Genomic DNA, 17,397 nt, shown 5'->3' with positions numbered 1-17,397 from the left:
TTCTTCCTGCATATGAGAGAACTATGAATTTTCTGAAAAATGTAGCTCCAGTTTCAAAGATAAAATACCGTAAGGCTTCATGGCAACTGCTCAGAACAATAATGTGTGTCCCAGAATGATCACTCTGCCATGTGGCTTCCATAAAACTGGTATAAAAAGAAGCACAGCAAGACTGGTTGGTTGGCCACATATCTCCAAAAAGGAGTGTATCATTGGTGGTGCCATTTAATACCCAGCTTAACTGTTGTCATCTCGGCAGCACAACCAGCCAGGGTTTTATACTCGGTTCTAAAAAGAATGCAAAGTTTTCTCACTTAGAAGTGGGCATAAAGCCAATGAAATAATTTCTCTTTTGCCTCTGGCAGGTGGCTAGTCGAGAACTGAACATCCCCCCATCATACATACACCTGTCTGAAACCAGCACCTTCACAGTGCCCAATGCTGTCTTCACAGCTGGGTCCATGGGGACAGACATCAACGGAAAGGCCGTACAGGTGATTCTTCTTTCATCTCTCAGTCACCCAAGGTCTGCATTGGGATACCTTGTCCTTCTTTATGGAAGATGAAACTGAGGTCAAGAGAGTTCAAGTTCTAGGTCACTGGGCTAATCATGATGGAGCAGAGATTCCCAGCCAAGTTTTCTAAAGCTCGATTTGGTGCTTCAGCTGCACTAGGCTATCTTTTATAATTCATATTCTTCTTCATGTGCAAACCTGCCCCTTTAGCAGCCTCCCTCTGTCTCAGATAAAACAATCTCCCCCTTCTCTCACCCCAGCACACCAGAGCAATGCGGTGCAGTCCTGCCTTGCTCCCTTGGAGAGCTTGGGCCTGGAAATTAACCTCCCTAAGAATCCATTTCCTTTTGTGCATCACTGGAGATTCAGATATCACCCATCTCATAGAAGTGGGTGGAAAGAAATCTTATAAAAATACACCACATCACCTTCCTTCCCACCCCTAACCTCTAGAAAACTATCAATTGGTCACTAGTCACCAACTGAGACCATCTACACAACATGACAAACACCTGGTTAAAAAGGGAAACTTTCTGCTTGACAAATGTGTCCCTATATCATGTGGACCAGGTCTTCCCAAAGGCAACTCCTTGGATAGTGGTCCTATGAAATGCTCAGTGAAAATATAAAAGCTCTACAATCACAGAGTTTGAGAGATATTGCACTCCACGTCCCACTCCATGTAAATATTGTCAGACCACCTTTGAGACAAAATTAAGTTCTTCCTCTGTAGTTCAAAAATGTAGGAAAACTATATAGAGCGGAAGTCCCACCACACACTGGCCACCAACATCTGACTTGGTCAGCAACCTGTCCAGTGTATTCAGAGGGTGCTCTTTGGTACAAAAGCCATTTGCTTGCCCTTCAGACTTTCTGCAGTTCTTCCTTGGACTTCCATGGTGGACTGACTGTGCAGAGCTTTCAAAGTCCTCGAAGATCCACTGCTTTCAATAGTTCTAGATTCTTCACCAACTAATAACCACATGAGACTTTCAAAGGAAATGTAACAAAAGCTGAGTTTCTGCTAACTGTAAAGGCATTGATGGTTCCACACTTTATATACAGAGAATGTCACTTGACTAGGTAGGACTCAAGAAGATGAAGTCATTCATTTCATAATCCCCAAACTCTAAAAATCCAAAGTCTTTTATATGGGAGTCTAGGAAATGGCCATTAAAAAATGCTTGTAAAAAAATCCTGAATAATTTTAATGTAAGAGCAACAGTAGACAGTTTAGGTAAATGAATAATCATTTGTATACTTATATTTATAGAAATACAGAATGACTAACTATTAAACACTGCAAAGCAAAGAATGCAACAAGTGGAGAAAAGTAATTCTATTTTAAATTTTCATTAATTTCTAGTTATCCTTAAAATAAAATGGTTAAATACAGAAAGTGCATTAATTAGAAAACAAACAAACAAACCTAGCCCAGCAAGCATCTCTGCTGAATTGGCCTCTCACCAGAAGACTTGTCTTCAGAAGTAAGTAATAGTCTTCAGGCCCCCAAGCTCCAGGAATCCTTATCAAGCTCTATGAGTGACTTTGGAGTCCCTCTTGCTAGGCTTGAGGTGATTTAGGGGAAAGTTATCACCAGCTAGCCAGGCTGGCGACCTATGCTGGGTTCACAAAATCTAGCTACATCAATAACTGAGAAAATGGCAAAGAAAGCACACAAGCACACAGAAATGCCTTTTCAAAATCCGGGATGGCTCTCAACCTTAGGGGTCTATTGGAAAGAGAGAGCTTGCACCTTATGTGTTCATAACAATGTTAATTTCACTAAATTAATAATTGTTCATGAAATAATAAAAAAAAAAAGAAGCTCAGAGTCACAAAAGAATGGCAAAGGTTCACTGCAATATCTCACTAAATTAAAGGGTGAACTTACCTTAGGAGATGCGTGAACTCTAAAGTCACTCAGAGGAGTTTAGTGGTCAGGGTGTTGCCGAGAAGACCTGCTGAGCTGAAGCCACCATGTGGCTCTATAGCAGCAGGGAAGATTTCAAGCAAGTTTTAACAGGCAGAGGTTTCTAGAGAGAGTGAGGTAAGGACACACCATATAGGCACTTCCAGAGAAAACATTATAGCTCTTATAGAGTCTAAGTTTTTAAAGGATTTGGGTCCCTTTGTTCTTGACTCAATTTCTCATACCTCCCCCCACACATGGTTTATTACCCCTTTGCATAACCCTCAGCAATTTTTCTTTGTGAGGCTAGCAATGACCTGGTCACAGAGGAGAATCATGAAGACCTGGCCACAAGAGATAAGGTCTTGAAGCAATAGTTCCCTTAATGGGCTATAATTATCTATGTCTGAAGGAGTTTTGATGAGCCAGCACCCATTTTCCTGATGCTTATCTGCTTTGATAAAGTTTTATGTTATCCTCAGTCCCGTGACTTGTGGACTTTCCTTGATGACTATGTCTGATGTTCATCCTATAAGTTACTGCCCTTTAGTGTCCCCCCTCTCCCCACCTGCTCATAACTAAACTACCCACCTAACAAGAGCGAGATAATGGGAAGGAGATCTGATATTTGGAAAGATGTGGGGACTCTAGGGCTTAGGATGCCTTGTATGTGGCTGTCTCTTGGAAGGCACCCATTTGTAATGAGGTCAATGATTGAAAACTGAATGGATCAACAAAGACAAATCTATGAAAGCAGTAATCCCCCCAATGCATGAGAAGCTATAGACCATTTTCCAAAGGAGAGGATGATAGAAAAGTAGGAACAGAAGCCAAGAGGAGGGTGTTCTGAGGCTGAGATTAGTAAGAGTAGAGATTCAAATGGACTCACATTTGAATTAAAGGTGGAAGCTAAGCTGGGATCCACTAACTCCTAGGGATCTAGTATAATCTTAGAAGTCCAAGAAATTACCTCAATAATTTCTGTTTTCATTTCAATAAAAATCTTTTTAAAAATTAAAATAAACATTTCAAGTATGAGCGGAATACTTGTATTGATGATTGTATTTGCCCGCATTTGGGACCAAAACTACTTAGGGTCAAGGCAACAACAACAACAACAACAAAAACAAACAAGCAAACAAAAAAACCAGCAGAGATGGACTTTATAAATGAACGATATTTTCCTGCCCAGTATAAAGTAGGTGATGACAGGGAATAAAATGCAAGGGAAAATTTCATTGCCATTTGAGTAAGAAAAGTGGAGAGAAAACTGATCCTTTACACTGACAGAGTAGGCATATTGGACTTAAAAGCACCTGTGCCTTAGCAGACAATACTTCCACACTCCAAGCAGCAATTTAACTTCCAAAACACAGCATCATCTCTCAGTTGAATTAATGTTGTTATTTTGAACTTTATTAGTATATGTATTGGTGTGCATGATCTGTCATTTTAGTTTGGCTTTATAGTTACAGAAAAAACTAACTCTAAGGAGACTCTGCTTAGCTTTGTGTTAACATATATATAAACATTGTAATAAAAATAAGTCAACACTGTAGAAGCTACAAGATCTTTTTCCTTTGAAAAGTTTCAACACATTTCTTTCTCAAGTTTAAGAAATCCTCCTATAGGAGTAAGGAAGATACTTAAAAAAATGGCAGGCTCCATCAAAAATGATTTAAATAACCAACATTTTGCTATTCCCTCTGCCTTTTATTTCTGATACCATTTCAAACATTTATTTCTAGAATGCCTGCCAGATTCTCATGGCCCGTCTTCAGCCCATCATCAGAAAAAAACCTAAAGGAAAATGGGAAGAATGGGTGAGTGTTTCTTTTATTATCCCAGCCAGGAAGAGGCAAGGACATCCACATGGGAATGATCATAGATGTGTGGGCTGACAGGTGGCAACCATTCAAGAATACTGATGTATTAGCATTTACTTATACCTTACAGAGCAGGTAAAAGAGATACCCATGTTCATTGCCACCTGGTTCTATTTCAGAGCCTAATATCTTATAGAACACAATAGCAGCATGAGCTCAGAAGTCAAACCCCAGGGGTGTTGCCCATGTGCCGTAGCTATGGCAGCAGGGCCAGGGTCTCAGGCTTTGGTGTTCTCACCTGTGCAATGGAGAAAACAGCAATGCTAAGATCAAAGGATTGCTCTATTTTTAATAGTTGTTACTACAATTACCATTATTAATATTGTTGCCTGCCCCATCCAGTTGCAGGGAAGATGACATAATCTTATAGTAAGACAGTTGGTCAAATTAGTGCAAGGTGAAAATCCATATATATCTATATCTATATCTATCTATCTATCTATCTATCTATATATATATATATATATATATCCTGTGTGCATACCTAAATACATAACTACATAAAAATGTAGTCTACCCCTCTCCCTAATTTGTGAAAAATAGTAAAATTTTTACACTGTGCAACACAATTTGGATAATACCAGAACACAGCTATCTGCTATTTTTCCCTAGCAAATTGTGACCCATAGCTCACACTCAGTCTTGAGTCTCACTACAGATAAATGTAGGTACAGAACCCCATGTAAACAAGAGACAAGCCCAGAATGGATGGGTGTTGTAAATTACTTTCCCTAAACTTATACTTTCTTTTTAACTAATCATCTGTTTCAGATTACACAAGCTTTTGAAGAATCCATCAGTCTCTCAGCAACTGGATATTTCAAGTAAAGGACATTATTACTTTGGCTAATATTATACTTGGGCAGGGGTGATGTGGTGTGGGTGTTAATCCTGTAGTCAAGGGATCTTTGGAGATGGGGAAGGAGATGAAGGTTTGGATCAGGAGCAGGGGAACAATCCAGAGCCTCCTTGGGGAAGGGCAGACACCAGTCCATCTTCTCTTGAATCTGCAGCAATTCTCTTGTAGCCCTGATCAAAGTCCCCTCACAAGACAAGGAGAAGCAGACCTCCAGCCACAGAATGGGGCACAGGGTCTGCAGCCTTCTGCCCTGTAGTATAGGACCCCACACAGCCAGGTGACCAGATCACTAATCAGGAAAGTACCTTTTCTTTTTAAATTCCATTCCTGATTTCTTTTCTCAGAGGCTTCCAGACAAATATGGACTGGGAGAAGGAGGAAGGTGATGCATTTCCATATTTTGTTTATGGAGCATCCTGTTCTGAGGTTGAAATTGACTGTCTGACTGGGGCTCATAAGGTAAAAAGCAACATTTATATATTCCATCTTTATAGGGTCAACACAAAAAGTAATATGTTTCCTATACTGTAAATAATAACTAACTTGATCCTCCAGGTGGAAGAAATAGGGACAGATATATAACTTTAGTTTTTTAAAAAATCTACTTTAAATAAGTTATACTGTCCATTATATCTTTTCTCTTGGTGTAGCTCCTTAGAACTGACATCTTCATGGATGCTGCTTTCAGCATAAACCCAGCCCTGGATATTGGACAGGTATGTACCTTCCCCACAGAGACTTTTAGTCAATCCTATTTAAGAGGAATTCATACAGAATACAATTCTCCAGAATCATCCAAACCTTGTTCATACCTCATGCAAATATTCTGCAACATATATTATTATTACACAGATGCACACTTGCATACACATACAGATAGATAAAATATTATAAGAAAATTCCAGAAAAAGTTAACAATAAATGTCTGCATTTCAGGAATATATATGATTTATTTTGCTTTGTAAGTCTCCATGCTTTCTTATTTTTCTTCGATGAATATTATGTTTACAATTAAAACATTATGCAGATCCATAATAATTAAGTTACATTAATGCTTATATTAATATTGAATTTAAACATTGCACAATTTGGGGAAATAAAATAGAAAAATGTTTAAACACAGTTTTTCCCCTTTTTTGAATTTAATTCTGATTCATATCTCACAAATTGCCGCAGTCTCTGGCTGGGCACAAATCACGAGTCTCCACACAGCTTGTAGATTCAAACAGCAATTCTTTATTCCCGATCTCACACCGGCCGTCTACAAACACGTTCTGGGGAAATACACGTTCTCTGCCCAAATCCACTCCGCATGGGCTTCTGTCTCCCAAAATATACTGTCTGACCCTAAGCACTCAAGAGGAACTCAGCAGCAGGATACGCCCTATTCTAAAGGGGGAACACCCTAATCTCCTATTATGCTAAACTGCCCTATTCTAAAGGGGGAACACCCTAATCTCCTATTATGCTAAACCGCCCTATTCTAAAGGGGGAACACCCTAAACATGGATCCTGCCCTGGTCCTTGAGCAAGGTCACCTTTCAGAAGTCCTTCCACTAGACAGCATGGGAGTAAGCTGGCAAGGAATTTGTCATACCTACTTGGCTGATGGCTCCCAGCAACAAATAAATAAAATTAACTCACCCAAATCTTTTAAACTTGGAGTTAAAACCTTTCCAGTTGTTGGAGAAGCTCTGTTTTTTCCAAATTTGTTTCTCAAAGTGGGGCCAACAGACCAAAGCATCAGCCCACATCAAACCTGCTCACCAGCTCCCAGGTGAGGCCAAGGTGACTGGTCCCTAGTGTGCACCTTAGTAGCAATTTGGAGACTGAATATCTTGGCATCCAACCCCGAGAATTCTGTGGAGCTTTTATCTGCCAGTCTCATTCTACCATCCTAAATCCTAAGGAACTAGTTTGCCTAGCTTGACCAATGGACTTTATAAGGAATAATTTTGTTGACCCATCAGTGTTTCTCAAACTGTGGTCCTCAGTCTCTCTATACTCAAAGCAACTATAGTGTTTCTGGCCCACTTCAGGTTCAGTCGTGCTCATCATAACTTTGGTAGACTAGGAGTTGAAATTTGTACACAATGTGAATCTTAAATTTGTAAAGTTTGAGAACTACAGCTAGTCCCAGGCCCTGGTCCACCTCTCCTTTTTTTTTTTCTTCCTACTCCCAGCTGATTCCTGCCTCTTTATTGCTTTTGTCAAGGAAAATGGGAGATACTGTAATTAGGAAAAATTCTACATTTGCCCCATCAGAAAAGGAAAGAAAAACAGAAGTGCTAGACTGAATCCTTTGGGTTTTTATCTTTTCCTTTAGAGACACTATCATTTCTGAAAGTAGCATTTAAATGTGCTTACCTCATTCCAAAATTTGAAGTTTTGGTAAAAACTCAAACCGTAATTCTCCTTCAAGTTTTATAACTCTAGACAGGCACTTCCTTCGAAAGAAACTTTTATCTCAGAGCATAATAACTTACAAATAAAGCAACATGACTTCCAACCCACAATGTTTAACATTGATCTCACCATAGTAGTTTATGAAGGGAAGCAAAGAATCCAGATATTAATATCTGCCGCAGTCTCTGGCTGGGCACAAATCACAAGTCTCCACACAGCTTGTAGATTCAAACAGCAATTCTTTATTCCCGAACTCACACCGGCTGTCTACAAACACGCTCTGGGGGAATCCACGTTCTCTGCCCAAATCCACTCCTCCCAAAATCCACTATCTGCCCAAATCCAATCCACATGGGCTTCTGTCTCCCAAAATATACTGTCTGACCCTAAGCACTCAAGAGGAACTCAGCAGCAGGATACGCCCTATTCTAAAGGGGGAACACCCTAATCTCCTATTATGCTAAACTGCCCTATTCTAAAGGGGGAACACCCTAATCTCCTATTATGCTAAACCGCCCTATTCTAAAGGGGGAACACCCTAAACACGGATCCTGCCCTGGTCCTTGAGCAAGGTCACCTTTCAGAAGTCCTTCCACTAGACAGCATGGGAGTAAGCTGGCAAGGAATTTGTCATACCTACTTGGCTGATGGCTCCCAGCAAATATCTACTACAGTGTCCTGGATCCATTTATTCTAGTTCATGCTCCTTTTATGGTAGCTTCTTTTCTATCTAATCCACAGATATTTATTGAGAACTCTATGTACCAGGCACTGTGCTGAGAATAGAATAGAAGTAGACCCGGCCTCAGTAAGCTTAAAAGTGAGGGGGAGGTGGATAACAAGTATTCAAGGTGCAGTGAGCCTGGGAGATGCACCCAGAGGTGGAGGAATATCCTGAGAGTGGTCATTTTCACCTGGAACTTAAAGGGTGAGGAGGAGTGAATAGGGGTTTGCCAGGTAGACAAGTTGAGGTGGGCAGGTGTGAAGAGAATCAGGAGAAGCTGCATTTACAAAGACTTGGAGGTGGGAAAGAACTGTGTGGGTTTGAGAAACCACCTGGAACTTGGGCAAGCATCAGGTTACATGGGGAACCTGAGGATGAGGCCAGGCAAGGTGGAGGCACCTTTCTGAGGACCCTTTGTAAAGTCCATTGAATACATTCAAGAAAGGCTCACTATGGGGAGGAACTCCACTTCCTTTCATACTGGAATATTTTTTCAACCAATATCATCCAAATCTCACATATGAAATTTCTGACTGTAGGTTGAGGGAGCATTTATCCAGGGCATGGGATTTTATACCATAGAGGAGCTGAAATACTCCCCAGAAGGTGTGCTTCATTCTCGGGGTCCAGATGACTACAAAATCCCCACTGTCACTGAGATACCAGAAGAATTTTATGTCACTTTTGTGCATTCCCAAAACCCCATTGCCATCTACTCATCCAAGGTAAGAACTTGAGACCTCTGTATTGGCCAGGTCCACCATAACCAAATGCTTCAGGCTGGGTGGCTAAAACAACAAATTGACTTTCTCATGCTTCTGGAATCTGGACGGTTGAGATTGGGATGTTGGCAGGGTTGGTTTCTTCTGAATCCTCTCTGCTCAGCTTGTAAATAGATTTTCTCCTCCTTCCTATTTCTTCACATTGCGTTCCCTCTATGCCCAGCTGGGTCCTAGTTTTCCTATCTTATAGGGACACCTTTAGACAAGAGCCCACCCAAATGACCTCATTTAATCATCTGTTTAAAGACCCTATCTGCAAAAAACAGTCACATTCTTAGCAACTGGGGATGAGAACTGTTTTAGTCAGCTTTTTCATTGCTGTAACTAAGAGATCTGACCAGAACAATTTTAAAGGTAGAAAGTTTATTTAGGGCTTACAGTTTCAGAGGTCTTAATCCATAGAGGGCAACTCCATTCCACGGGGCTCAAGGTGAGACAAAACATCATGGCGGAAGAGTGTGACGGAGGGAAACAGCTCAAATGTTGATCAGGAAGCAAAGAGAAACTCCACTAGCCAGATACAAATATATAGCCCCGAGCCATGGCCCAATTGCTCCTGAAACCACATCCTACACTTCAGGTACCACTCAGTCAGGGGATTAACTCAACTGATTGGGTTAATTGTCTTTAATTGTAATTGTCTTACAACCCAATCATTTTTTCTCTGAACCTTCATTCTGCATTGTGTGAGCTTTTGGAGGACACCTCACATCCAAATCATAAGAAGGACTTTAACATATGAATTTGAGGAAAGATAAATTCAACCCCTTGAAAAACCTCCTCTTATAAGAACTTTTGAAAGGATTCCCAGAACTGTTTTGAATTTGGTTGTTCCTTTGAATTGCAAATCCTCCTAAAAGGAAATAAGCTCTCTCAGAGTAATGCTCAACATCTTCAGAATCCTGAGTCCTCTTCATTCTTGAGATATGAAAGAAATCTAAATCAAATAAGAAAGGTCAAGGAGAGCAGAATGTCTTGGCTCCTTAGGCTAAGTGCCACCAGAAGACAAACTGACCTTGCAGGCAAATTACATCAGCCCAGATGTAATATGGGCTTTTCTGCTGCTCAAGGTCTAGCCACCTTGCTACCAGACCTCCTCATCATCTCAGGGGACCCTCTCTCACTGGCCCCACTTCTCCCTCCATATTTTCCTAAGAGTAACCTAGTTTTTGAAAACCAAAGTGTGGAAAAACGGTTGTCTGCTCCCAGCCTTTGTCCCATTTTTCCACTAAGGTCCTGGCCAAGAAACCACAGACCAGACTACCCTAAGAAAAGAAAGAAGAAATATCAGTACAAAAAGCTTTGGTGAATCATTCAAAATATACTGTTAATTCACATCCATCTAACACACTCCAAGAAAGCCCAAGTGAAAAGGAGCAAATGCGTCACTGTCCCCAAGCCCATCTACAAAGATTTTGGTCATTTTGTTTTGGCTTTGAGTTAAAACATGATGACCCAGAGGCAGGATTAGAGAATCCTAGAGGGCAACCAGGGACTTTAGTCTTCAGGACTTTACCCGAGAATGAGAACAAGAGATTTTAACTGCTAGATATCCTGGTGTCCTGGAACATTTTCATCAGCTACTCTCAGGAGCACCTACACACAAAGACTTGCTGTGGGGGAGTTCAACCCAATAATCCAGATGCACTCCACTATAGGGGACATTAAAGCCAGAAAGGGAGAACATGCGTGCATGGCCTGTGTGTGTATGTGTGTATGTGTGTGTGTACACAAATTAGTCCTAAAAGAACTGTACATTTCTAACTGCCAGTTGTACCTCTCTCAGGGATTGGGTGAGGCCGGAATGTTCTTGGGGTCCTCTGTATTGTTTGCCATATATGATGCAGTGACTGCTGCCCGCGGAGAGAGGGGGCTGAGCAAGACCTTTGCCATAAATAGCCCAGCAACTCCTGAAGTGATTCGGATGACTTGTGTGGATCAATTTACTGACATGGTAAGGGAGGTTCCTGTAGGAATTGCTTCTTACAAGGGTTTTTAGGTCCTTGGTTTGGATTTGATAACGATGACAAAATTAAATGAAAAAAAATTTTTACTTCCATGTACCACTTCCAATATGCTTCAAAGCAATTGCAAAGTGAGCAAATCTTGTCAAATAATGATTGAATTATTTCAGACCCAAAAGATAAACACACTGAGCCAGTGCTAATAGAAGATGGATGTGGTAGGTTGCATCTTTAAACACTTTATCAAAATGCAGTTGGTGTGGCATTTTGATTAATTCAGTAAACAAATTATATTTACTAGATATCAGATCTGGTCTATTACACAGAATGTATTTGTTAAGTAAACTAAGAAAAATAATTTAAATGAAAAATATCAGGTCCCTGGACACAACTTGATTTGCCTTATAATCACACAGTAATAAAACACAATTTCATTTGCCATTTGCTAAAAATATATCTCAAATTATCATCAGAAAGCATTTCTCTATTGAACTGTTTACTGCAGCATGAGTCTATCATATAAAATTAGATTGCACATCATGCTTTGGAAATTACAGGGGCTTTGAACAAGATGCATCTTGTCCCAAACATAAGTCTAGGAGGATAAGGAGGTTTATGATTCAAGAATTGAAACAAATATGAAAATTACATAATTTTGATAATGATAAAATATACATTGATTTTTCCCTTTAAAAAATATATTACTTTTAAATTATAACATTTTCCATGTAATAAAACTGTATTAAAAACTATCTTCCTTCTTTTGATCTTTTTTAGATTCCTAGAGATGATCCTTCAACATTTACACCTTGGTCCATCCATGTGTCTTAATCTTGTGTTTTCAAGAAAATGAAATAATATGTGATTAATCTTTTTTTAAAAAGTCTCAAATCAAAGCAAAATATAGCTTCACTTCTGATTGTCAAAGATAATTTTAGCATTTTAAAAATATTATCTGTGGCTTAGGAACCTGCATGATTATGTTTTAGGATGCAAATTTTCACCAAAAGTATAATGAAACTCAGAAATATAAATTCTAATTTTAGTTTTTATTATCCTAAATATCTATATCAACATGATTTTTAAACATGGTAGAATTTTCATTAACCTGGAACAACCCAAGAGAGACTACTCATGCTTTATTCTTCAGAAATATGCTCAAAGCAGATTAAAATCTGTAAAATCATCCACACCAAAAACTATCAGGACTGGATTCCCCAATGTCTCCTAAAAATAGCCAGTTCACATGGTAAAAACCCTGGTTTACAGTGCTTGCCAATTCCCATGGTATAAATATTCCCACAATGGCAAATTCCAAGCCACCACTTTAGGAATCTAAATGTGGAGTTGGAAAGGAATGCTCATAATCAGCTCTTGTGAGTAGCTAAGGGCTGTCTCTAACACTACATGTCCACCACAGTCCCAAGGCTCCTGTCAGTCCCATGTGATCTATTTAGAAGGGGCTTTAGGAAGAAGAAGCTACCCTGATTTGGATGCAGTTTGTCACCAGTTCATATGCTGGAAACTTAGTCCCCAGTGTGGTGGTGTTGAGGTGGTAGAACCTTTAAAAGAAAGGGCCTAACAGAAGGTTATTGGGTCAATACCACTAGTGTGAAGGGATTAATGCTGACCTCAAGGAATGGATTGGGTCTCATAGGAGTGGACGAGTTTCCACAAGAGCAAGTTCCTAAGAAACTGAGCTTTGCCCCTCCTCACTTCTTGATTCCTCTCTGGCCATGTGATCCTTTGCACAAGCTACCAATATGTGATGCCATCTGCCATGTTGTGACATAGCAGAGACCCTCACAACATACAATCATCCAGAACCGTGAGCCAAAATAAAAACCTCTTTTCTTTATATAGAACCCAGCCTTGGGTATTTTTTTATTGCAACAAAATATTAAGACTAAGGCACCATTCAAAGCCTCCAACTGGTCTGTACCCACCATGAGCCATGTACAAGGTACTATATCTTCCTACCTGGAAGGTCACACTGAGTAAAAGAAAATGATCTCAAAATCACTCTTGAGTCCCTTGTTTTAGATTAGTGTCTGAAAGGTGAAATCAGAACCACTTTCCTTTTGCCATCAAAGGGGCACAAAGTCCTCAAGAGTCTTTTTTGGTTATTCCCTAGCTATTTTACATTGCATATTCCTGTAGAAACGCAGTCTCATGCCAGTTATGGATTTTTAGTTTACTGTGAGGTTTGAAAACACAAATAAACAAGCTAAATAACTTCTCAGGGATCTGTGCAATAAGTATTAAAGCTCTGCATTTATTCAAGCTCTGTATACATTAACTTATTAATGTAATTTTGCAGTGGGAGGGTAAAAGAGTAGCAATTGCTTATATGTGCGTGAGATCAAATCAGAAGAAGAAAGGGCTGATAGTAGAAATAAAGGTGTTTTTTTAAGAGAGAGAGAGAGGAGAGAGAGAGAATTTTAATATTTATTTTTTAGTTATTGGCGGACACAACATCTTTCTTTGTATGTGGTGCTGAGGATCGAACCCTGGCCGCACGCGTGCCAGGCGAGCACTCTACCACTTAAGCCACATCCCCAGCCCAGAAATAAAGTTTTTTTCCAAAAAAAAAAAAAAAGGAACAAAGGCAAGTGTTTCTTCTTCCAAGAGAAGTATGTATGTGCATGCTCGTGTGCACCCTTGTACAAACTTAAGTGTGTACTTGAATTCATGTAATAATCTAGATTGCCTAGAATTTATCACACAAAAACACATGAGAGAATAATAAAAAATAAAAGTTCACTGGAAATATATTTTCTGTAATAAAATTGGAAGACATGTTTGTCACAAACAAATTAACTATGAAACTATTATATTTTATAGACTAAAGGGGCTAGGATCCTGGTAAATCAGAAATTGAGTTTTTATAAAATAAGTCTGATCATTCCAACAGTATTGAATTAACTGGAAGAACTGAGATGAGAAGTAGTTACAATACTGGTATGTTTTTAAATAATAACAAGTTTCAAACACAGGATTAATATTCTTATCCCTTAAAATGAAATTACTAATTTATAATATCTATTATGTTATATAATTAATCCATATTATTGATTGACATAAATATATGTCATTGTCTAATTTTAAAGTTATTGCATTGATAGTTGACTTTAAATTTAAGATGTAATTTTTTAACCAGTGGACTCAGCAAATGATCAAGGACTCCCAGAGATAAAAGCATGTAATCCTAACTCTGGGCAAATTCTTAATGCTTATTACTTGTAGAAACTTATCATTCCTACTGCTTCATTTTGGAGCCAGTAAAATTTTGTCAAAAGAGAAATTCTGCGTAGCACTTGCTACATATACAGTTCTTCTCTTTTCATATCCATGGGCCCAAGGATGTCTTACTTCTCCTGGACAAAAGTTCACAATTAAACAATTTTGTATCACCTTATGGAAACAAGGAAAATGGAGTTGAGTAAATAGTGGTAAGGATGGATTTGATTTCAGTTTAGCACCTCGAACCTGCAGATGCTCAGATTTGGGGAATGGTCAAGAAGAAGGCTGGAGCATCGCTCCACGGAGATCTCTGTTGTTTCCTTTAAGGAAAAATCTTAAATCCTCTGCACTTGATATGTTCAGTGATGTAAATTGCCCAATATTCTTTATACTACCAAGACACATAGTATTGCAGGTTGAGTTCTCCAGACACTGAGGAAGAGTTTGGGAAGCAGGACTTTTCCTAGAAATTGATACCCAGTAAAGAAAAGTTGAAAATGCAGAATTGGGCAGAGGAAGAGGTTGAATTGCAGTGTAGTCCCCCAAAATACCATGAACCCAGCAGGGAGCGCTGGAGCAAGTAGTGCTCCACTGAGTTGCAGACTGCAATGTACCTCCACATCACTCACTGGCAGGGCACAACCTTGAGGAAGGAGGCTCTCCACCTTCAGGAGCTGGAGGCCCAGGCTGACCCCACTCCCCAGCTGGGCCCAAGTGCTTCCTTCAGGGATCTGGTTGGCTCACCTCCACATCTACCACCCAGACCTATCAGTTATTCTTCCTGATTTGCCAGTTTATTGCTTACATGGGTATAAGTAGCAAATCACAGTTATACTTTGGATGAATTACTTTTATAGAAAAGATTAATTTTGCATTCAAAGAAATGCACAATACATATGAATATGTAATGTTTTTCTACCTTAAATCAGTACTTGCCCCAGAAATTCCATGTCCTAAATTTACTATATTCTTTCCTTACTCATTCAAAAGTATTCTATTAAATTCATTACAGCACACTGTGTAGGGTGCTGTTATTTATTACAAATAAAACTACAGAGCAAGTAGTTCTTCTTGAGATTCATTATCTGAAATTGACACTAATTAAAAAATTGACTCTGTCCGTATAAAAAAGTGACCAAGTGGAAATGTTAAAGATGATGACTATCTGCAGGGCTCTACACACCCAAGCCCTAAGTTAACAAAGATGGCCTGGAATCAGCATTGTAAGAAAGCAAAAATGTATTCTAAAAGATCACAGGAATACCCAAGGGTACTTCCAATGTTAATAGATGTTTAATATCAAATATTTCTCAAAAATTATAGTCGGGGCTGGGGATGTGGCTCAAGCGGTAGCGTGCTCGCCTGGCATGTGTGCGACCTGGATTCAATCCTCAACACCACATACAAGCAAAGATGTTGTGTCCGCCAATAACTAAATAAATAAATAAATATTAAAATTCTCTCTCTCTCTCTCTCTCTCTCTCTCTCTCTAAAAAAAAAAAAATTATAGTCAAAGAACTTTGGTCATCAGGCCCATCATTTGATTCACTTGCTAAGGAATATTCTATGACACTTCCTGCTTGCCATATATTAAATTCATATACAGAGTAGACTATATTTTTAGGTCCTTCTTTAGTTTAATTGATCTAGTTATCTGTCCTTATACTAATACTATATTAATGAATACCATAGCAAGTGCTCCCTTGATCTTCTTGTTTTCCAAATTCATCTTAACTATTTGGTCTCATACCCGCCCCCCCAAAAAAATCATTTTATCCAATTACCTCTAAAAACTTAGGTAGGTAGAATTCTAATTAGAATTGTATTGAATTTAAATATTAACTTTAAGAGAATAGCCGTGTGTGTGTGTGTGTGTGTGTGTGTGTTTGTGTGTGTGTGTTTGTGTGTGTGTGTGTGTGTGTGTGTGGTGCTAGGGATTGAACCCAGGGCCTTGTGCATGTGAAGCAAGCACTGAACAAACTGAGTTATATTCCCAGCCCAAGAATTGCCTTTTTATATTAACTTTTCATTAAAGAAAATTTTGTCTTTCCATTTATGTAGATTTTGTCTCGTGAGTAGATCCTATAATTTTTTGGAAGAGGAGAACTAAATTCGTTTTTACATGATCTATGTTTTGGAGCTATAAATTTTCCAATATTTATGTTATAACCATTCACTAGATTGTTTCTTTCTCCACTGATGTTTATATGAATTTATATGTTATTTCTCTTTTTCATTATTTTGTTTTATCCATTGCAACCTCCAAGGATATGTTACACAATACGAGAGAAAAGGAACTTTATCATTCCCACTTGACTTTCTACAATTTATATTGTACCTTCCCAATTAACCTGCTCTTATCTGTTTGGACTTCCTCTTCTCCTCACATTTTCTGTCTAATCTCAAATTTTAATCAGAACAGAATTGGTTTTTTGCTTTGCCTTTAAGGATAGTATTATTTATTGGTTTTTCTAAGTAATCTGATTTCATTAGTTTCTTCCTCTTCTCTGTGATTTGGAGTTTTTCTTGAGAATGGCTTCTAAATCTTATCCAGTAATTTAACATAATCTATTTGTTTGACCACAGTTCTCCTTCCCTGTTTTTAATGTAATATACCAAGCCAGATTTAATAATTCTGATATTTAACTTATAGTTCTGATATTGAATCACTCTTGTGTTCCAGAAATAACTTTTTACTGAATATATTATCCCTTGATATATTTCTGGACCTGATTTTCTAGTATTTTACTTAAAATATAAGTGGGATTCTTCTACAGTGTTTTCTAATATCTTGAGTTGTATTAAAATTATTAAGTTTATAAGATGAATTAGGCAGAATTTCCCTTTATATATGCCAGGGAGAGTTTAAATACCCTTGTCATTAACTTAATGATTGATTATACAAAATTCATCTATAAATCATTTGTTCCTACTTCTTTGTTGAACAATAAGATTTAAATCTTTCATCCTGCCCTTCATGATTTCTTATTCTGCTGTCTTGCTCTGTACAGAGATATATTTCTTGTACTTTGTTTTCTAGGTCACTAATTTGGATTTCAACCATGATCATCTCATCTACTGAATTGTTCCTTGGCTGGTCTATTTT

At 38.6% G+C, this 17,397-nt stretch overlaps 1 protein-coding gene across 3 annotated transcripts in view; it reads left to right on the top strand.

The window, feature by feature from the left end:
- The window catches only part of LOC143407512 (aldehyde oxidase 4), a 57,062-nt gene extending 45,183 nt beyond the window's left edge, over positions 1-11,879 (top strand). For all 3 annotated transcript variants that reach the window (XM_076866813.2, XM_076866815.2, XM_076866812.2), the window contains 8 exons: positions 366-494; positions 4,176-4,250; positions 5,085-5,137; positions 5,517-5,631; positions 5,823-5,888; positions 8,842-9,027; positions 10,871-11,038; positions 11,826-11,879. In XM_076866813.2, the coding sequence (XP_076722928.2) occupies positions 366-494; positions 4,176-4,250; positions 5,085-5,137; positions 5,517-5,631; positions 5,823-5,888; positions 8,842-9,027; positions 10,871-11,038; positions 11,826-11,879 (846 nt within the window). The remainder of the gene's footprint in view (positions 1-365; positions 495-4,175; positions 4,251-5,084; positions 5,138-5,516; positions 5,632-5,822; positions 5,889-8,841; positions 9,028-10,870; positions 11,039-11,825) is intronic.
- Positions 11,880-17,397: the final 5,518 nt, after the last annotated feature.

The sequence above is a fragment of the Callospermophilus lateralis genome, chromosome 9, assembly GCF_048772815.1.
Source record: "Callospermophilus lateralis isolate mCalLat2 chromosome 9, mCalLat2.hap1, whole genome shotgun sequence".
In the NCBI taxonomy this organism is placed as follows: Eukaryota; Metazoa; Chordata; class Mammalia; order Rodentia; family Sciuridae; genus Callospermophilus; species Callospermophilus lateralis.
This window is presented reverse-complemented; position numbering and strand designations above follow the sequence as displayed.